Below are 23,121 nucleotides of genomic sequence, written 5' to 3'. Positions count from 1 at the left end.
TGAAAACATCTTCCAGGATGTCATTCTGCTGATGTTTACAAACGGTCTTTTAATTTCCAGTCTAAATTTGTAAATATGAGGCTGGGATTCACTTCTCGATTAGAATGTGTACTTGCAAATCTAAATTATTTATATACCTGTGGTTGGGATGCTTCCTCTTGATGCTGATGATACAGCGACACTGTCTCACTTCTATTACATCTGTCTGTTAATGCTGAAGCACTGGAAGTGTTTTGTTGTTTGTTCAGGATACTGGTTAATGTCAAACTGTTTCTAACATGGGTGACCCAGCCTTATAATGAGAGCTCATATAAGACTCAAAACTTACTTGAGCAGGTTTTGTTATCTGTGTTCTACAGCCTTGAATGGTATTTTAACCCTACATATGAATGTTCCTTGATGACCTTTAGGCCCCGAGTCTTGCTGATTAGCACGTTTTATTCTAGATATTTTAAAGAGTGTAAACAGATCTTTTGAACAGTTTCTAACAAATGACATATTTTATAATGTACTGAAGGTTACTTTTTCTTCAAAAAAAAAAGTTTAAATGTAATGTAAATGTACTCCTTATCGTAAGTATCACCATGATACTTATACCAGTGAAGAATTACTAAGTTTATGGAAATAAAGAAACCCCAGGACTAGAGACCATCTAGAAGGAAAGGATTGTAAGATACAAAAAGGAGCAGAGCTGAAGATGAAGAGCTGAATTGGAAAAAGTGAATTTAAAAATGTCCTAAAATGCAGTCAATCCATAAGAATACCTCTACTGAAAGAGGCCTGTGGCCGGTGTATCCCAGTGTCCTGTCCCTGGCAATGAGCAGGTGTGGGTACTTAAGGAACAACCTAAGAACAGTTTGAGCATACAGTAGTATTTGCCTGCTATGCACTCTCAGCATCTAACAATCTGTGGTTCCAAGATTTCTTAATCCTGAGGTAATATCTTTGTGATTAATAGCCATTCATGGGGTTTTTTTCCTCCTGTGAATTTCTCTAATTGCTTTTTGAACTCATGTAAACTTTGGCATCTGCAACATCCTGTGGCAATTAGTTCCAGAGTTTAACTACACATTGTGTGAAAAAGTACTTCCTTTTGTTTGTTTTTGAACCACCTGCCAGTTTCATTTGGTTCTCCTCAGTTCTTACATTGTGAAAAACATTCAGTAATCTTTCTCTATTCATTTTTTTTGCCACTCATGACTTCATAGATGTTTATGCTACTCGCGCTTGCTCCTCTTTTTCCTGACTTGGAAATTTCTCATCTGTGTAGTTGCTCCTTGCATGGACACTGTTTCATAGCTTCAGTTAGCCTTGCCACTCTCTTCACCTTCTTTAATTCTACTAAAACCTTTTTGAAACGAAAGAGCAGAACTGCACACAATATTCATAATGTATCCGCACTGTGGATTTATACAGTTGCATTATGATGCTTTGTGGTTTTTAATCTGGTCTTTTTACAGTAGTTCCTTGTAGTCCATTACTTTTTTTGCCTGCCACTGAGCAGTGAGCTGATGGCTGCACTGGACTATCTGCTAGGACTCCAATTATTTTATGAGAAGTAACAGGCATTTCAGAGCCCATCAGCCTAGTCATTCTCCATGCCATGATTTTAAACTGTAGGTACAGTTGAGATATATGTTTATTGTTTTCCCGAGGTTGCAGAAAGGAGAGGAAATTGCTGTCTGTCTCTTAGATGTCTAACTGGGTACTTCAGGCTTATTCAGCAATTGGCAGGAATCTGTTTTAATGCAGTTGTTTACCACCTCCCTCACAACTCCGATGCATTATTTATGTCAAAGTTCTTCATCAAAGTTGTCTGACAGTTGAAGAATTTACCCAGGTCTTTCACCCTATCTTGGATAGCCTCATCAACGACAGGAACAATTACATTTACTTTCCAGTTGGCACATGCTGATTATGCTCATTGATGAAGGACAAAATATTTTTATTTAAACTTAACGTTCTTACAGTACAACTTAGTATTTTACTATATGCTTAGTTCGATCAGTATCTTAAATATGCCATGTGCTAGGTTCTGTAAGAAGTAAACAGGGGTGGCGGGAGCTAAGAGTACAGTGGTAAACATTAGTGATTTTAAAGGAGAATTTCCACTCATAAAAATGCCTCTTGTCAGGACTGTCCTGTTTGTCTTGCAGGCTTTAAGGCACTGCTTGTGGCTGCAGGGAAAATTCAGTATCTAATGGTGGCAAGTCAGTCCCTTCAAATGCCTGTGGCTGCGTTATGCACAAGTGTGTGCAGCTGTACACAAAGCTTTTCCACTTCCTCTCTTTTAAAATATTAATTACCTTTCATTTCTACAATACCTTAAAAGATGGATCAGTTTGTATATATATCCTTTAATTCCATCAGTGATCTTTTATAGTATTTACTAGTTCATACTGTTTTCTCCTGTATTCGTGTTTAACTTTTCAGAAGTGACTGACATTGAACATTCATTCAGGCTGCCTCTGAACTTACTGAAAATTATTACATTTTAAATGTATTTTAAAATGGGGAGGGTGTCTGCAAAATTTGTTAAAACAGTAACACTACTGGCATTTGCTGAATTTCAAGAACTTTTTGATGGCAATGCTAAAGTGGGTTGATTACTTATAAAAGACAATTCTTTGAAGTCACACCTTCCTTAGGATTCTATCTTTTTAATTATGTTTTTCAGTATTGGGTAATACTTTTTTTTTTTCGGGGGGGGGAGGAGGGGGTGCGGAAGGAACACATAGGTGAAAGAATTTGATTTAAAGATAAATAATATCTCTTCTGCTGTTTTATTTTTAGCACAACTGACAGAGTAGTAATTTCAGCAGAAATACTCTATAGTTTTCTGCAAAATTGATAGCATGTGGATAAATCTTAACTTTCTGTAGGATGCTTTTTAACACAACAATTATTTTTTTAATGTTGGGCTCCCACTGAAAGGCTTCCCAGAAGTACCTAATTGTTTCCAGAATTCCACCCTGCTGGACTTGCTCTTTTTATATGAAGGGCCAAAGAAAACTTCCTCAATATTGTGAACTTTGTACAGTAATGAAGTTGCCGTACAACTTTCCAACACAAGATGGCAATGAATGCCCTTTATAGGAGTGGGGAGGACGTGCATGCAGCAGAGGTGGCGCTGAGCCTCCCATCAGCGGTTACTTTTTCTTCGGTTTTGATGCATGAGCATGGCTTAGGCAGTAGGCATTGGTTTCTTGGATGTTAGGTTTTTTCCTCTGGGAGGAAGATGCACTTTGTCTAGACTTGTTCCTCTTGTTATCCACTCTGGGGTTTTTTTGTGTGTTTCTATGACATAATTTATGAAGATCGTAAGGGATGGTCATTTTTTCTCACATTTCTCACTAGCAACCGCATGGAAAGTATTAGTTTAGTAAGCTATGGTACTAAAAAACTGCTCCGAACTGAATGCTTTAATAATTTCAGAAAGAAAATGGGATCTTCCAGTGTTTTATCCTAATTCTAAACTATATATATTCATATTGCAGTAGCATTTAAAACATGCTAGGTGGCACACGCGCACATTGAATATTTAAGGGGAATCCTGGCTTCAGGCAGTCAGCAGGAGCTTTGCCATTAACTTCACTAGAGATGAAATTTCACAGACCCCAAAGAAATACACATTCTCTGTCTTCACTTATTTCTCCTCCTTTATTCCTTTTAAAGAGCTAAACTATGAATGTTGCAAAGGCATTTAAGTGCACAGGGTAAACACATGTAAGGATAGTACATGGAAAGCATCTTTCCTAGGTCAGCATGCTATTCATCCATTATTGTGTTTCCTCACAAGCTAAAGGAAAAGAAAGCCGAGAACTTCACCAAATTATAAGTAAAACCATGTGCATTTATACAGGGAGAGTCATTGGCAGGAGGTGGGAAGGGACTTGCAGGAATGCCTGTGGAAACTTGATCCTGAAATTGCTAGGTATGAATGTGAAGGCGTGAGCCTCCAAGTTAGTTTGTCAGTAATACTGACACCTGTACAGGTGTCGTGGGCTAGCTGAGACTTCATTCTGCGCCAAAGCTTTTTGAAACTTTTGAGGAGTGAGCCCTCACATGAAGAAAAGATAGCTTAGGGCCATTTGTTTAAATTCTGTCATACATTTGTAAGGTATGAAATATAACAGTTTGCAGAACTTAATTATTTTCTTGTAAAGACTAAAACATACAAAAACTAAATAAACCGTTGTTATAGTAAAATACTTTCAAGTTTTATATCTAAAGTCATTGCTTTAAAGTCACTGCATTAAATTCTTAAATTACTTTCTCTTGTGTTGAATCCATTAGTGTTGAATGTAAAACTTTTGCAAACTTTGAGCATTAATGATTTAATATCATATATGCACATAATAAATTTGCTGGTTTAATGGAGCTAATGTTAGCTAAGGTGGGTACTTCCATATGCAAGTTGCTGACTCAGGATCTGGAATTCCCGTGATGTATTTGGCTAAGCTGAGTGGGCTCTGTCGTGTCTGTTGTATGTAACAAACCGATTTAAATCCAAGCGAGTCTCCTTTTTTGCTATGCGTTTATGCAAAGTTGGGGATAAAGTCTGTGAGCAGTACTTTGCAGATAATAACTTGCTCTGTGGTTAATTTTTTTCTTTCATTGCTGTTAGAATGAAAATGTGTGAAACTAATCCTATATTGTGTTCATTACCGTAGCCTAATTAAATTTCTGTCCCTTGAGGTGACTGTCAACTCTACTTTGATTTGACCTCTGTCCTACATGACATTGTTGATTACATGTGCTCCTTAAAACCATGCTTTGACTTGGCTTTCTAAAGCCTTTGCTTCCATTTTCTCTTCTGTTATGAGCTTCAACTTTTTTAAAAGGTCACAACAGTGTTTCATAGGGGGCAAAGCTCAGCTGCAGGGGGAAAGATCTTTTCTCAAATAAGCAGATCTTTGGTAATTTTCCGCTAGAAACCAGAGGCAGACAAAACAACTCAAAAGGCAGTGGTTAGTAGTCCTTAAATCGATCCTTAAGGTGCTTGTTCAGAACTAACATGGGTTTTGGTGTTTACAAGACATAGGACAAAAAGGTGTAATTCTGAAGATATTTGAATTTAGAACCCAGATGTCACCCCTGCTGCTCAAAGACAGACATGGGAAAGAGGAAAGCATCCTAGGAAATCCAAATGGAGGAGTAATTTTATTAGAATCTGCAGAATTACGGTTATTTTGTGCTCTCGTTTCTTTCACGATACCTAAATATTGGAGTTTTAGAAGCTATGTAAGTAAAAATGTGGTTACTTCATAGTTGTGAGACATTTCACAGAAGTGGTGGCGGTCTTGCTTTGTTCCTTTCAGCTGATCATAGCTGTGAAGAGCGCTCAGTTACAGTCTAATCCTGAGTTAGCAGAGGGCTACACAGGGAGATGTTTTGGGGTCATTTCCCTTGCGGAATCACCTAACAGATCTCCAACTTCTGATAAGCCTGTGCAGGGTAGCTGCTCTCTTCACTGTCCCCTGCCAGCAGCTTCCCCCAGGACATTAATATAGCCTGCATCTTATCAGAGGCTGGTTGTCATTTAGAGCGCCTTCATTTCTGCCCAAATCTCAATCAGTCAAATAAAGTGCTCGTGTGGGCCATATGTACCTTAACGAGTTCAGGCTTGTGCTGGTGTCACCATTGTGCTGGTGGCAGTATGACTCCTGTGCTCCCTTTGAGCTCTGTAGATGTCCTGATGCTCCGTGGTGCTTGGTGTCAGGGGGCAACATGTTTGGAATCAGTCAGTGCGGTTGTGTGTTCAATTTCCCCCACCTTTGAACACGAGCAAGTCAACAACAGTGCATCCCATTATTTGTAGTAGATTTGCTAATTTTCTGGTACTCTGATAGAATGCAATTTAATTGTTTTTACATGATTATCATGTTTTTAATTCCATGTGGATAAGTTATGAAATTACCCAAGCAAGCGTACTTTGACGTGAAAGACGCTGGTTGAATGTTTAAGGGGTTTTGTGGTGGGTTTTTTTTTCCTCTCTTGAGTTTTGGGCCATCTGCACAAAACTAATGAATTAAAACCAAAAGAATGTGTAGGACAGTCTGTGTCAAAGTGCAGATAAGGTAGTTCCTGCTTTGTGTCATGGCAGAAAGTGCTTTATAAAAAGCTGCATCTTCTCAGAGAAGGAAGTAATCCTCACGGGAGAACATACATCACTTGTAAACCTCCTGTGACGGAGTGATGGTTTACTTAAGTTAAGAATCCCAGATGACCAAAGTCTGTCTGCTGTGATTGCTTGAAGTTATTGATGAAGAGTTAGGCACTGATGTCCAGGTTCTAAAACTTACAGAGTTCAGCACATTTGTCACTGACTAAGCGAAGCCTATCACTTAAAGTTGACATGGAAAAATAATGATAAACTGCTACATGAGTAATGACATATTTAATGCCTGTTAATCTTACCCTAGACCCATGTCTCTTGTGCTTGAGGGTCATTCTGGTGTTGTCTGATAAATTTAATTTTTTCCCAAAATTTCCTTAATGTTGCAAGGATGAAAACATCTAATTGGATGCTATTTTCTTTTTAGTACTGGTTGCTTATGAGGGTACCTATTAATCAAAATTTAAATAAATACTTCTCATGGAGAGATTACTATTTGTATAAATGCACACTTTTAAACTAACCAGTGTATGTATTTGTTTTGAACTGGTATGGAATTGTGGAGTGTAACACTCGTGTTTCCGAAAGCTGGAGAAGTCAGTGTCGTGTATGTTGCACGTTACTAATGTTGTAGTGGATTCCACTTTTCTTCCAATTTGGAAGTCTATCTAAAAACGGAAGGAAATATTTCAGCTAGGAATGATAACAAACTAAGAAAAAATAATAGAATAACCTGTTTTTCTTCAGGGCATGATGACTTAAGTTTCTGACTTATCAAAAATGAAGCTTGTAAATTTTTAGATCATAATAATAATCTCATCACCATTTCATTTTCTGACATCGTATTTTAGAGAGACTTTCCCATAAATAGTCCTGATAGTATATTATTTTATTATATATTATTTTATTATCTAGGTAACTAATGAGTATGCTTCATTTTGGGTGGAGAAACAACATATATCAGTTATTTCTTATGTTAAAGCCTCTTCACAATTTTATAGCCTTAAGGTTACAGTAGCCTTTACATGAGTAATTTGCCTTTATAGCTGTACATGTCCTTTCTGCATAAGAAAAAGTTGGGGTTTTTTTACATCACTGGATGAATCATTGAGTAATATTTCTGGTTTGCCTTTGTACTTTTCACTATTTCTGCCAAAAATAATGAGCATCATGATGTTCTGATTCATTCTAGTTTAACTGTTTTGATTTAGAAATTAAATCTTTCTGTGTCCATAAGTTTGATTCAGGATGTGAGTCCATTTTACAAGGTTGCCTTGTCATTCTGCTACTAAACTCCTTCTAACTGTCCAGTAAGCAGCACAGTGAAGTTCTGTTGAAAGATTGAGTTACTAAATAGAACAGTTTTAATTAAAAATCTAAGGTAGGGACAGAGGGCTGAAAGGTGACCAAGTCCTACCTTGCTATTGCAGACATCGTAACTCTCGTAAACTTGCAGCTTAATACAGATTAATAATCGTTTGTACTTTAAACTAGCCTTAATGGTAGTATAGAAATTTACATGAGTTTGTATCATGATTTGGCAATATTTACTTTTCTGTAAACAAGCGGGACTGATGTGTTACAGCCCATAGAAAAGTATCTTGTATAAAGTCATCATAGTCTACATAATTGTCAATTTTGCTTCAGCCCCATACGTCAGTTCTCGTATGCTGTGTCGGAGAAAGAAAGATTTGGTGCTTGCCAGCCTGAGGAGCCCTAGGGACCCCTCCAAGAAATACAGACAGCTTCTGTTCTGTTTGACTGAGGAGGGGAAAATGTGTTGCCGAAGCCATTTCATTAAGCTGCAGAGGTCTCGCTTGTGAATCTGGGGCAGCTATAGGTCAAGACATTGATTGATTAGTAATTTACAGTTTCATCAGCACAACGCACAATTCCTGTTTCTGCCACTAAAAAGCATTATTAGTAATGCTAAAATAATGTTCCAATGCTCAATACCTTGTAAGAATAGCTGAAGTGTTTTCAGACAAGCTCTCTTCTACTGCTGATTATCTTTAGTCTGAAATAAAGGTGATACTGTTTTGTACAGGCAGCTGATAGCTTTGCAAGATATGATATGCAGAGATAAATAATTAATATGATATTGATACTTGCAACAAAAGTTACTCCAATGATGTCAGCTGTGATTATTTTTTTTTTTTCTGTCTAAAATGACTTTTTGACACTAAGATTTTATTATGTTTCTACAGCAGGCTAAGTATACAATCTGGAGATGATTTTTACTTTCCCTTTTTTAGAGGAAGATTCACCTACAACAGGGAAAAGAAAAAATGTACCCTTTATATATGTCTTTGTAGGAAACAGGGTCCTTGATGTTTTCTCCTATTAATGCCATGCAAAAGGAGATTTCTAACTGGATCGCCAGCAGGCAGTTGTTGATGAACTTGATATGTTGACTGACCCTTGGAGATTTTAATAGCTATATTAAAATAACATATTTAGCACCTTGTCTTGTTCTAGGGTTTAAAATATATTTTTCTGAGAGGACACTGAAACATTATCTTCATCTATTTCATAATGAAAGTGCATCTCACCTGATGCACTTGGGCAGTTCAGGCACGTCCCTGTCCTTCTCACTGTCTTTCTGGAACTGACAACTGAAGTACAGGATTTCTAAATGTTGCTCAGATTAAAATACCTTTTCTCTGAAGATGGCAAAGGGATTTAAGGCAAGTAGAAAGTTGTCAGTAAGTCTGGTGAATATAACGGTGGATGTCTAGCTTTATATGTCTGAGAGGGGAAGCCTGATTTATAAATTTATTTACAACATTTTTGTATCATAAGTATCCCATTCCAGTGAGCGTACTTTGAAGTCAGAATTTGTAGAAAGAACTCAATTAAACTGGCTGCAAATTCAAATCTCATTATAGATTGCAAGACGTAAGAAATATTTTGTGACAATAAAGAAAAGCTACTACGATGTAGCATCAGTTAGCATCTTCATTCAGTCTAACTACTAGTAAGTAAAGAGTATGCTCGCTATTTTCTGCAAGCTTGCATTTTAAAGGCTCTCTATTTTTAATGATTCATGGATTTACTACATGAACTATTATAAATTCCATTTAAACTTTTCAGGGTTCTGCAGTGCTTTTATTACACTAATGAGCTAATTGTTTAAGAATCATTCACATGATTCATCCTCCTGCTCAGCCCTTTTTAAAAAAACTTTTAGCTGCTGAAACTCTCTTGACAAACCAATATTTATAGCAGTTTGACAGCAGGATGAGGAACAGCGTTTGTCTTTGTAACAGCTGAAAGAAAAGGCCTTTCCAGCACCCAGCCATGCAGTTACAGTCTTGACCTCTTTCTTATGCTGGGAACATCCATACAGCAGACAAGCAGCACCTCCCCTGTGTTTTCTTGACCCTTTCACTGTCCATTCACTTCCCATCTGTTTTGCAGCCTTAAAGGAACAGAGGGGGCCCTCTACTTATAAATCTGTCTTTGCAGCTGATAATTGATGTTCTGTCTCTTTAAGGGCAGCCTGGGTGGTTTTGCCTTTTTTTTTTTTTATCTTAAAACTTTAGCTTTTCTCTTGGCCTCATCTCGAGGAAAATATGCTATGTGAACAAGAGGAAACTGGCAAAATATGCGATGGGTAGTTTCAAAGGATTTTCTAAAATTCAGCGGGACATGACCCTGCAATGATCAGTAAATTATAGTAGCTGTTAGGCTGTGGCTGTGCGCGACATGAGAAAGCATGTTGATGCAGGTCTTGTAACTGTGGGTGCAAAGTCTGCTTTCTGGGGCATTATTTGGAGTGGCCGTGAGCGTGCTGCCTCATACTATTTCAATGAGAAATCAAGCTTTTGCATGGCCCTTAGAAAATTCAGGAATACGGTACAAAAGGCTGAACTTTGAAGAGATGATTTTATTTTCACACACACATACATGCTTCTCCACCTGACTGTTCATAGGGGGTTGTATACAGCTACAGGGTTTGTGTCTTAGGTAGCCCTAAGATAAAGTTCAACTCTCAATAGGAAACCGTGGATCGACACTTCCAATTTTTAATGGTGTGCTTCTGGGCATTCTGATGAAATCTGACTACAGACTGGGCTTTCCTTTTTACTATAGGAAAGATGATGCATTCAGAGCAGTAAATTCAACATTTCTGCCTCTGTGGTTAATTAACCATAACATAGAAGTAGCACAGCAAGCAGTGAGAATGTTTATAGGCAAGGAAGGGATTAAGAAAGGAAGGAAGATTAAAAAAAAAAAGAGGGGACTAAAGTCTGAACGCAATCCAGAGCAAAAGGAGTAACAACCATGAGCTTTCAAATATCAAAGTCATGTAAACATCAGTTGGAGGTAGAAATCACTTTAATGTAGAACAGGAGGACTTATAATGAGGTATTAACACATTTTTATCATCGTTGTTTCATGCTGTAAGTTTCATCAAAGTATAAAATAAAGACGGTTCTGTGTCCAGAAAGATTTTTACAATTTTTCTTGATGCTGCAACTGAAAATTGATGTCATATGGACAAAATTGTAAACAGCGGAAGGGAAAGCTTTTTGATTTGCCTAAATGCTCATGCAATTTTCTCCCTATTGTGGCACAGACAGACACGAACATCCTTAAAATTCTGTGCTAAAACCATTGTGTTTTTACAGGTCAGTATGTATGATTTGAATGTCTCAAAATTAAGTTATCTTCAGAAGCATAAGCAAGACAGGTTTTTTGGGCAGAGGCCACATCTTTTATTAAACCAATTAATACAGTTGGAAAATATCTAGAAAAACTTTTTCTTGCTACTTAGAGCATGGTTGAAATACATCAGTAATGTACTTTCCTTTTGTAATTTGCTTTTAATGTTATTTTGAGGATATTTGGCCTTACTTCAGGAGATTAATTTGATAACTTACTTTAGCTGTTTCATTTTAGCAGTGATTCCCCAGCTTCTGTATTGTTAATTAGTAGGTAAGCTTGACTGTCGAAGGGAGCACTCAGTAAGCAAGCTCCCCTTATAAGACTCGGTATTTCAGGGGTTTCCCTTCTGACCAGCTTATGATATTAGGAAAAGCAAACTTTATCTGTGCCTGTGTTCACGGTGTATCCAAATCCTAATTACAGATCGATTAGTCTGGTTTTGAGCCTTTCAGATTTAGGATCACAGGATTAATGAAAAGATGATGAGAGGGTAGCGGTATCATTTCATATGCAGAAAAGGAGAGACTGAGCATGAATGAGGATCTTGAGACATCTGAATAAAGAATTTCCTCATTCTGTCAGGGAAGTTTTATGGGATATGGAGGGAGGATTATGGGAATATTCATTACCAGATCAAGAGGCATAATGAGTTGATGTATGAACTTGCTTATCTTTTAGGTAAACATGGGGTAAATGGGAAGTAGAATAGCCATCCATTGCCCCTAGGCCTGTGAATTTTACTGATCTAAAGATGGAAACGAGGGTTCAGTTACAGTTATTCTTCATTGATTTCATTTGATTTTTGATCACAGTTTAACAGGTGCGGGAAGAATTATGTATTTGTAACTTCAGGTCTGCATTAAAACTACCAAAGACTACGTTTTCTTTCTAGAATCCAGCAATAATATATATTTAAACTTCTGCAGTACTGTATAATAAGAATGTAGTACTTTTAACAGCCTTCTGTGATACTGGAGATACTGTGATACTGTAACAGTGCTGGGGTAGTTCAGCCTGTTACAAAAATAATTTGCTAGTAAACTGAATGCTTTTAGTCTGTGGCTTGCTTGTACATGGAAAAAACACGGTATCACAAAACCTAGAAAGAGCAACAGGTTACCTTTGTCCATCCCTTAATTTACTTATATACTAAGTATTCTTATCTGAAACGCAAGTTACGTTCTGGGTTTGGCATGTTGATAAAAGTTCCTCAAAACAAAATATACTGTAATTTACAAGTGTGGTCACTAATATTTTGATCCAGGTGTCAATCAAAACCCTGCAAATGTGGGTAGGCAGCTTGGGCATTTCACAGGGGAGAGAACTTCCCCAAATGAAGATGGGTAATCATAACAATTAATTGTTGTTCCAAATGCGGTGTCACATGGTGCTGATGAAACTATGGGCGGTTATCCCAGAACCGCAGACCCTGCACTTGCACTCATTAGAAGACTTCTGCCCGAGCATTTATATTTACTGGTTTATTAAGATTAGTGTTGTGTAAATGCATAACTCTGCCATTAGCCTATTTAAAAAGTAAACCAATTTAGCTGACTGCGGCCCTGTGCTACGGAAGGGACTTGTGGGGAAAATGGTACAGGTTGGCTGGGGTCTGCTGCTGCAAAAGGCTTTACTACTGCTAAGAATACAGGGCATAGCATGAATAATTGCAGCTATTTGGCAGTCATTGTAACTGTTCTTTTTTAAGAATAGCCAGCATGTTTTTTCAAAGTATTAAATTACCTCAAGACCTCATAATTATTACAGTTAAGCAATCATTTCAATTCAGTCCAAGTATAAAAACTAATAAAGTGCTCATAATATGGAGGCAATTTTAGTATGTCTGTTCTCTGAGCAAACACAGCTGATTCAGTATATTCTGATGGAATACATATTTGCTATCCTGTTATTTTAATATGCCCTAATCAGAAAATTAAAGTAGATTTTGTTGGCACAAACCTTTTTTTAAGAGTGAAATAATAGTTATAGATTTTTGCTGATGCTATTAATTTTCAGGACTGGAATATTTCATTAGCAAGAGGTTGAGAAGGGAAAATATTTGCATTTAATACTGCTAAATCTGCCTGCTTTCACTGAGTCTAATGGCTTTATCAATATAAAGAACATACTTGGGGAAAGCATGTAGCAATTAAAAAAAAAAATTCACATCAAAAATAAAGCTATTGAAAGCACAATGGGAAGACATCTTCTGGGTCATGAGATCTAATCTCCAGTTATCACTGGCAACTGCTGCTCATTTTGGAGAGTCAGGTCCAGGATTAATAATTTCCAAAAATATGTCAACTCTGTCCAAGATAATAGGACATTATTTCAAAGGTTAATTTTGTAAACATACACAGAGCATCAGTATTGAAAGCTGAGCTAAGTAGTTGCCTAAATAAATGCCATAGAATTAATGTTTTCATTACACAAGAGGTTTATATACTGACATGCAAACAATACATACTCTTTTACAAAAAAGATAGTAATGAAAACACTTCGAATGTGCTTAGTAAGGAGAAGTGATCATGGGACTGCTTTTTTTTTTTTTTCATTGGCAGCTTTCAAAGATTCTCTCTGCTGAACTGAATCAAGGATTTCTTTTTTCATTAATTTAATTTTTTCCCTGGTAAAAAAACTTCCAAGATACAGCCTTTTTTCCCTCACACTCACTGTAATCTTAATTTAATATCAAAGTACTTTAAAAAAAGAAAAAAAAATTAGCTGAAAATCAAGAAAGTTCTTTGGCGTTTTCTTTAGGACCCAGAGTGTGAGTCAGCCTCAGTGTCCATGGGTGGTTGTAGATAAGCACCACTGGGGAAGAGGACACTGAAGTGTTGAAAGTCTGTGGCCTGACCTTCGGCACCTAAGAATTGCATGATGAAGATAGGAGTTTGAGATTTCGTCATCCTCATGCAGGCTACTTTCCATATTTTATATCAAATGCTAACTAAAATTCTTTACTTCTGTTACAGGACTACAGGGTTTTGCGGAGTTGTTATTATTATAATTACTCTAAAATGGATTTCATAACTGACTCTGGGCTTGTCACTTTGTTGCTGGATGAAAGTTTGAGTTCCCTTAGCTGCCTTAGAGCATTCTTCTTGGAGGTCTTTTTTTTTTTTTTCCACTTATGCTTATTGCTTATGTATCCCATTTAAGGCTGACTGGTTTATTTTTCTTTATGTTTTGCTATTATTTCAGCTCAGCAAAGCCAGTTTATAACATGTGGTATTGCTACAGAGAAGAAAACATTAATATTAAAAAAAAAAAAAAGCTCAAACCTTGTATTTCATACAAAGGTACAATGGCTTTAATCCAGTAGTATTTTTAGCATGAAAATAAAATTGTGTGTGTTTATGCTCATCTAACTCATTTTTGTCTCTCCTGCTGCTCTCCCCTTGTTCCTTCATATTTCTGAAGTGTTTTTCATGTCCATAATCACACACAGAAGGAGCTTCAAATGAGGATGTGGTGAGAGAGAACCAGGAAATCTCGCAGGCTTTGGATTCCAGCTATGTTCTAAATCTTGCTTCATAAGCGATTTAATAAATCAAATAGGTTATATGATGACAAGTGTTGTATGGAATCAAGAAAAGAGTGGAAAAGTGCCTAAACCCCTCTGTTTTTCCCAATGTTGCCTTTTCATTCTTAGTAACTATTTGTAGTTGTGTTCAAGTCATGTTGTTGTAGAGAAATAAACTCCCAGCTTTAGTATTTATATAAAATAAGATTCTGCCCACATCCATCTGATTATTACTGAAATGCAAGGGAATAAAGTGCAAATTTTAAACATTCTTAACCTTGTGCTTGCCATTCTGAATAGGTGTCTTGAATAGTGATGTTTCGTTCCCTGAAATTCTCCCTGCTTGAAAGGGCACGAGCTTTCAACTCTCTTTAGAATGATTAATGGTGTTTGTGACACTTGCTGTGGAGAATAAAAATATTTGGTTAAAAGAGAAAGGGATTTGTGGGCATTATTTAGAAGATAACAACTCCCCATATGTAACAGGTGTACAGTAGTTCTGCTGTGCATGATCTAATGGAAACTTCAGTTTTTTGAAATACAACATTTCTACTATAGGATTGCTTTGGTAAATTTCTGAATTATTAAATTAGTATGTTTGTGGAAGTTCTGATGTAGAAAAATGTTCTAAATCTTAATTTTAAGAAACTAAATGCATAGGGTAATATTGATGGCAGCATTAGTTTTTGTTCATGTTTGCAGGTTTGGGTTGTTTTGTTGGTTTTTGTTGTTTTTTTTTTTCTTTCTGGGCACGTCCTCAATTTAGTAGTAGATATTTGAACGGTGATCTTTAATTCTTCCAGAAAAAGTTCGGGAAATCCAGGAAAAACTTGAAGCCTTCATAGAAGCCCTCCATCAAGAAAAGTAGATTGTTCAAGCAGGTAATCATGTTTAAATCATAAAAAGGTTGCTACAATTTTCTTATTGTCTAATATAAAATGATTATCCATCGCTTTTAGCTGCACGTGTTTTCATACAGACTTTGTGAAAATTCCTTTTTATTTTATTCCAGTGCCTGGCGGCTGCTGCTGCTTTTTGCTTCTAAGCCGACCTATACTCTCGTTTTTTTTGCTACAAGCAGATATGAAACTTAGTAGAACTATAATTACTGACTAGTTATTCAGATGTTGTGAAACACTGTGGGCTATTTGATTACTCTCAGTTCATTATTTTTAATAGTTTGTTATAAATCTCTGTGTTAAGAGAAAGAAGGCATAAGTAGCTGGAATCGAAATTAAGGGAACACTTTTGTTGTTTATAAAAGCATTTTGATTCATTTTTTTCCTTAATGGCACTGTGTATTGTTAGCAACAATATTTGCATGTGGGTAATTTCTAACTTTCTTCTTCTGTATTAATTCTTAAAAAAATAAGCCTAAGTGCTGTCATATATCTGCACACATCTTGAAACAATGTCCTTTCTGTTTCAGCAGCAACTTTACACAAGAATGCAGCCTTTTCCAGGATACCTTGCACAAAGAAGACTGAATGGAAATGGCTTTTGTGTCCCATTCTCTTTCCTATCTTTTGGGGAGCATCCTTAGACGATGAAGGGGAAAGAAAATAATGTCTCATGGGATTGAGAAGTTCAGTTAAAATCCACCTGCTCTTTTAATTTTTGAAGCTACATGCACATGACAGAAGAATCTGACTTGTGTGTCAATGAGATAGCTTGGGAGTTTGCTGAAGTTGTACATTTAAGTTTGGTTTTTTTCCTGAAAGGAAAAAAAACTTTTATTTTTGGCATCTGTCTTGTATGGTAGAGCTGGATGAGATTCATAAAATGATTTTATCTGTTGTCATTTTCTTGCCTGCAAATGATCCTCGGAGTTTGACATAAAGTTTTAGTATTTGTATGTACATTAAAATGCCCTTCTAAGTAATGCCATTTGTATTTGTTATGCTCTGTGTTGAAGCATTCTCTGATCACTCTGGTACAGATTTAAGAGCATGATATTGAGATCTTGAGAGGAAGTTGTGGATTTTGTTAAACTCCTAAACTCTTGAGAGACGTCATCTGAGGAATTCTTGTAGTGCTTTCAAGTGAAAGTACAGACTGCTATTCACTGACACCTTAAAAGGTTTGGCTCAGGAAATAATGTCAACAGCTGCTCCTTTTACCCATTCCTTCCTAATACATGTTGTTACTCTTGAATCAGCCGATTACATTTCATTTCTGGGATTGCACAGACTCTGATTTCCTTCAGAGCTCCTGAAGCTCCTCCCTTCACCATAGGTACAAAGTCACTTGATCAAGTACACGTGAAATGTAGAAAGATACTCTGTACAATTCCAACTTGTCCAACCTCCTTAACTAAAAAAGGAAAAAAACAATTAATCTAATTTTTCTAATATCTACTTTTAAGACCAAAATTGCTTTTATAAGAATGTTATGCACAAGGTCCCACTTGATTTCTACCATTCAGTATAGTAAAAATAGTAAGTAGTCTTTCTTTTACTGCCTTTCAGTTTTGCCATAGAAACGTCTCTTCTGACAAATTTAAGCATGATTTAGGCTCTGTATCGTAGGTGCCTGGTGATTAATCACCACCATATTTTTCTGCCCACACTTTGCCACAAATGATCTTCTAAATAATTCTGTGGAAGAAGAACCAGTTTGTTTTGCAGTTGTCTGATTACGTATGTTGAAAAATTGACCTAGGTTTATTTTTCCCTTTTGAAAAGGCTATTGATTTTGATGTGTGGCAAATAAAAGAGAGGGATCTGGACATTTTACAACAGATACTGCTTCTGTTTGCTCTCAGAGGAAACAATACACAGTTTGGTAAGATGTTCCCCAAATGTTCAGACATAAAGTATTTAGTCAAGTGGACAAAAAGTTAACGTAGAGCTATTCATAAAATGGTGTTGAAAGATTAAATATTTCAAGGTGATCAAACTGAATGTTTTGGGATTTTCTGTTTAAAATTACTTCCTGAAAATGAGTGTTTGAGAACGGAAGAATGAAAAAATGACTTGTGTCATCATCATTCTCTGAAGATAACTTCAGAAATGTACGTTTGCACAATTCTGAAGGCAGAGTCCTTAACTTGTATAGCAATTGAAATAAGTCTGTACCTGTGTTAAATCCTTCTTTGTAAAAAAAAAAAAAAAAAAAAAAAAACCAAACAAAAACAAAAAACCCCACAACTTTTGCATTTACCTACAGATCACTGTTTGAAACTTGTGTAATGTAAATGTTGCAAAATATCGCATCCAGCGGCCCAGTGTTCATCTCTCTTAGTGTGATGTTCCTGTAGTTTTAGTTTCAACTTCTCTGTGCTGCTCATGTAAGACTTAGCATGATATATTCCATGAAAACTAGGTATTTATTGAATAAAAATGTAACTGAAGGAATAATAAAATGTGGGCTTTGAGCACAGTGCTATTGCACCGAATTCAGAAGTCACTTTGGCCTTCTCATTTATTAAATTATGAAAAAGTATACTGTTAATGATATTAACATGTCTGATTCAAAGTGCTATGTCAGCACCAAGTTACTGGTAACTGTGTGAAGTGTTATCTTCTACTATATAAATTAATAATTACCTTACCATTTATTTAATACATTTAGACAAAGATATCTTATAAAAAACCATTACGTTGAAAGCTTATCTCTCTGGAGATTTAGATAATCAACTAATATTCAGTGTATAAATGAAGACTGGTTATGGAGTGTTAGTTTCAGGTGCATTTAAAACAAACAAGCTTACTGAGACAATGGGTTTGAGAATTATAGAGCAGTCAGCTTAGCAACCCATCAATTCAGGAATACATCTTTTTCTTTTTTCTTTCTTTTTCTTTTAGATGAAGAAAAATTTTACAAAAACAGTTGGAAAAATAATATTCACTGTAAAACTGTGGTATTGAAGGTGCTGTGTATTTGCTCCGTAAAGCTTAAATTGCAGACATGGGCATGTTAGACTCAGTGAAGGATTATAACTTCACATTAATTTGATTTCATGATTAAACTAACCAAAAAGGGTCTTGACAAATAAGCAACAGGTAATTTCATGCTGTTTTTTTACGGGATTTTATGTTAAGTTTAGAAGAAAGAAGAGTTATGGCAAGTTGTGCTTATCTCACTAGTAAGTTAGCATCAGTTAACAAAAGTAAAAATGGGCTTAAGTGCTTCAAAATTGCACCTTGTAAGGATTGTCTTACTAGATAGCTGTAGTTATGTTAAACAGCATAAGAAGGATGTGCTGACTATTACGATTTTTAGCTAGTAAACACAATTATTTGAACTGTCTCTAAAATCCATGTGATGCTGAAAAGTATGTTATTCCAAACTGTTTTGCACAAGTTCAGGATATTTTTCTGTTACATATACTCCCTTCAGATTCTGCATAAAGTAATTTATTGTAAGAAGCGAAGACTAATTTCTGGGGCTTTTTGAGATTAGAGAGGGGATCAGCAAACGCAAATATAATTATTTCATAAATGGATATTGCATTTCTAAAGCATGTTCTTTACTGTCATGTAGATATGGTACGGTATTTCTGTTTTTCATGAAATTAGACATTTATGAGCCAAGGTTTAGATATTAACGTCCAAGGGTTTTTCTGTCGCTTCTTCATGAAAAAGGTACAAATGGTGCTTTTTCACATGTCGAGAATTATTCCTTCTGAGTGGTACCTAGTAACCTCATCCTAAGTTATCAGGTCATGACAGAGGTTAAAAACTTGTAAATGTGTAAAAGTGTCAAAAGCAAGTGTAGTTAAGTTAGAAGGTGAAAATGTCAAAGTTCCTAGTTATTACAAACGTGCAAGTATGCTCTATTTCACCATCAAGAATATATTAGTCAATTTTTTTGACTGAGTATATTTGAACCTAAGCTGAATTATCATGTATTTACAAAGCTAACGTTTAGAGAATTTCATTTTTGTATGTCTCAAATGTAACAAAGTAACTCTTAACAATAGGATTAAAAAAGATGCAAGAGATTGGTCACCTCAGTTGAGAAATGTTGAAATATGGGAGCTCCAAGTCTGACCTGGAGCCCCTTGAGTCAGTTAGAGCTGTTTGTTCTTGGTGGGATTTGGTCCTAGAGATATCTGTGGGATCTTTTGATGTCAGTGAAGGTGTTGCCATATGAACTCGGTCTGTGATAATACCTCTGTGTTTTTGCAGAGTTGCAATGTGAGTTTTGTTTGACTATTTGGAATGTGTTTCTAGGTCTTGAGGTGCTTTAGGAAATGTTCCAGTCATGCTTCCTCACACGGATGGGATGTACAGTGGTGAAGATTACTGAGATATTGGGGTACCTCACAAGAATTTACCATGTATGGCTATTTGAAAAAACAGCAGCTAATAAATGAGCTTCCTGTATTTCCCTTTCACTTCCTCAGGAAGCGTTTGACTAGAGAACTCCATTGACTGAGAAGCAGAAACCTGCCTATTTCCAAAGTCTGGAGACAAAGTAGAGGGTTGACTACAATTCTGATTACAAACTACCACGCCAGTCTGAACTACTGTATTTCCAGTTACTGCTGTCTTGTGTAATTGGCTTAAAGGGGGAAAAAAAAACCCCAAACAAACTACTTCCATCTTGACACGAAGATTTCAAGCAAGCTTGTATCTGCCATCACCTCAGTGCTGTAGCACATCAGAATGTGAAATTACCCAAACTGTTGTTCTGTAAGAAATGCTAAAAATCACAGGCATGGTTTTAGTTTTGACTGTAGAAGTGACTCAGTAAATAGTTCTGAAAGTGCTTCTAGGATGGCTGGTGAAACAACTCCAGAGCCAACCTCAGAAACTGTTCAGAAACTTTTCTGAAATTGACTCTCAATAAGTTTCTTGTATTGATGATGTCAGTCAGTGGGGAAATGTTTCCAGAAGTGATTCTAGAAGTGGTTGTGGCAAGAAGGCTGAGTTGAGTCTAGCAGCTGTTTGTAGTGTTTCTCGAATTCACTCTGGAGGGAGTTCTAGGCATGGTTCTGGAGATGAATCTGGAAAGGAGCCTGCCATTGGCTGTGAGGCTGATTCTGGAATTGGCTCTAGATGCTGTTCTGCAGCCAGTTCCAGAGGTATTTCTATCTGTTTCTGCTGAAAAGCTGTTTACTGTGCAGAGCTACAAATGGTTGTATGTTTCCATTGCAGAACACTGATAGAAGGCTGTTTATTTGCTGCTGTTGGAAGCCCTGTAGGGTCTAAGAGGGTTTCCAGAGCAGTGCATCCTAACCTGTGTAGTGATTTCACATTCTGACTTAAAATGGATTTCGGACCTATCCTTGGCAGTGACAAGCAAGATCAGCTTTTTTTTTTTCCCAAGTTTTTCACCCAAAGGACAACAGTGAACTTCTTGAAGGTTAATGAGAGTGGTGCATATTAACACCTTGGATTATACCATTCTTAATATAGAGGAAGACGTGAAGTTTTAGTTTAAAAGGGTATTTTATAATAAGTTTTATAACAGAAATAGATTCAGTGTTGTATCCTCTTTAACATTTTAGAGACTTCTTTTCAGGAGAAGAGCTGGGCATCACTGGACAAGACTGACAGCTGCCACATTCTTAGAACTGCAGAGGACAAGCCCGTTCTGTTTGTGCTCTATTACTATCAGCCTTACCATTTGGAAATGACATTAACTCTACCCTTGGCTGAATCTGCACATTCATTTTTCATAAAGGAGCATCTCTTCCAGACTGCTGGAATACAGCAGACTGCACGATGAAAGCCTCTTTAAATCTAGAATTATTTCACTACAGAAATCATAACCAAAGATCATTTTCACTTCTGTTTCAAGCAACTGTTCTCTCTTTGCTAGCCTCATGAAATAAGTGTTAAGGTAACAGTATGCCCCCTATATTTAAGAATATCTGAAGCGGTATTTTGCATCATCTCCACAAGCCAATTGCCTATGGCTTTTGATGTTTTGAGATGGAACATTCATTGCAACCTTCCTTACAATGAGTCTGTTCTGGTTCATGTGAAAATCAACATCCTTTTTTGTGTTGCTGCCTGACAGGATGCTACAATACTATTAGCATTTGCAAAGGGTTTGCTCCGTCTAATAGTGCAACCCCCAGATCACAGGCTGCTCAGTTTGTGATTCTCTATTATGTGAAAGACACAAAGAAGCTGAAGGCTGGCAAAGGCCTGTCAAATCTTGTAATGTAGCGAGCGACCCCAGAGCTTCATTCTGCTTTATATCATCCCTTGTTCCCCATCCCACCCCTTTCCTTGAATGGGCTCTGAGGTAGGTAAATGAATTCAGCGGTATGGTAGGCGGATGATTCCTTTCTGACCTCATTCCTGTACCATTTGTTTCCAGGCTTGTTGGAGGGAAAGGGACATATCTGAACCTTTTGTTTCAAATAATTTTCTTGCAGGTTGGGGAGTTAATGCAGACCTTGTCTGAACTCACCCGAGCGGAAAGTGTTCTGGGTACAAGTCGTGACACGCTTGGTCCCTTGGAATTGCTAGATTAAAGGCGAAAGCAGTGAATTGGAATTCTTTCACATTTGGCATTGCTTAAACACCTGGACACCTTCTTTTTGTTGTTGTTGTTTTGTTTCCCCAGTGTGCATGTGTTTATATCCTCTCTCATGCCTTGAAACATCTGTCTTAGGAGCAGACAAGAAGCAAAGATCGACCTTTGAACAGCCCAGTGTTAAGTGTTTTAGTTGGGAAGAAGTTGAAGCGAAAGCAGAGTACAGCATACACTAAGCAACAACCTTTCATACCAGAGTTGCCAGAGCTGTGCATCCTTGAAGATACTCTTGTAGAAGGAAAACTGGAGGAACGTGACCAGTAGCAAAATGGGAGGTGGAGATACCACCATAGCTATCCTGCACAGTCGTAAGTTTGCCCTCTGTGCTGCCAATGCCATGGTGTTCGGAGGATCATTCTTACCTCCTGAGTCATAGATTGCTAAGGTATCAAACATAATACCAAAATATTACTCCCGCCAAATCTTAACTGCACGTAGCAGTAAGTTTGCAGTATCTGCAGTGTAAAATTGTAAGTAAACCACAACAGGAATATTATTTCACTTTCAGTATTCATGGAGTGTTCTGCTGAAGAGGAGTGTTCTGGGTAACTTGAACTGCCACAGCAGCGTACATCTGGGTGGAAAATGGGATGTGCACAATAATCTCCATTTACTTCGCTCAGCAGAAATCTAGTGAGAAGCCAGTTTATTGTTTGGGCTCATCACTTTGTATTGCCTGTATGCTTTACAGAAGGCTTCCACAAGCCAAAGCAGACATTGGGACAAATCTGCAAGAACATCAGGCCTCAGAGTTGGTATGAAAGACACAAACATAAAGGGGATGAAAGAGGATGGTCATAGCCCAGGTAAGGGTTTTGCCTTAAAAAATGTAGATACATTAATGATTTTATGTTGGTGGACTGTAGCTTGAATGCTTGACATCAGGGATATTGTCTGTCATATTGGTGCCTATGCATATTAACATATTTTCTGCATGTGCTTATGGAACTGCATGATAATGACATGTTATGAATTCAATACTATTAAGCTTGGAAAGCAAACTCCCAAATCCTGCACGGACTCAAGGCATCCCCAAAACAAACTCTGCTCATGCTTTGTTTCTGCTTGCCCAGTGGTGTGTTTGTATATCTCAGGTGGAAGATGAGTTCATCTAACAGTTGCAATCTCAAGCCCACCTAACCTGAAAGCTATTTGCGTGTGCAAATTATCTTGTAGTTTAGGACTAAGTCTGGACTAAATATTTCATCCAAATAGAATAGCTTCCCTGCCCTACCCCCCAGATTTCTTGCTAACACACTTTATACTTTCACAGGATTCCAGAATTGATAATGTATAGCTTTGTGTGAGG

At 37.0% G+C, this 23,121-nt stretch overlaps 1 protein-coding gene across 5 annotated transcripts in view; it reads left to right on the top strand.

Moving 5' to 3' along the window:
• OPA1 (OPA1 mitochondrial dynamin like GTPase) overlaps positions 1-17,723 on the top strand; it is a 55,464-nt gene extending 37,741 nt beyond the window's left edge. For 4 of the 5 annotated variants that reach the window (XM_054204782.1, XM_054204780.1, XM_054204781.1 and 1 more), the window contains 2 exons: positions 15,119-15,196; positions 15,745-17,723. In XM_054204782.1, the coding sequence (XP_054060757.1) occupies positions 15,119-15,183 (65 nt within the window). In that variant the 3' untranslated portion in view covers positions 15,184-15,196; positions 15,745-17,723. The remainder of the gene's footprint in view (positions 1-15,118; positions 15,197-15,744) is intronic. The other variant, XM_054204779.1, reaches the window with a different exon arrangement.
• Positions 17,724-23,121: the final 5,398 nt, after the last annotated feature.

Source organism: Rissa tridactyla, chromosome 6 (assembly GCF_028500815.1).
Source record: "Rissa tridactyla isolate bRisTri1 chromosome 6, bRisTri1.patW.cur.20221130, whole genome shotgun sequence".
Classification (NCBI taxonomy): Eukaryota; Metazoa; Chordata; class Aves; order Charadriiformes; family Laridae; genus Rissa; species Rissa tridactyla.
The sequence above is the reverse complement of the archived record's forward strand: the minus strand, read 5'-3'. Positions and strand labels throughout refer to the sequence as shown.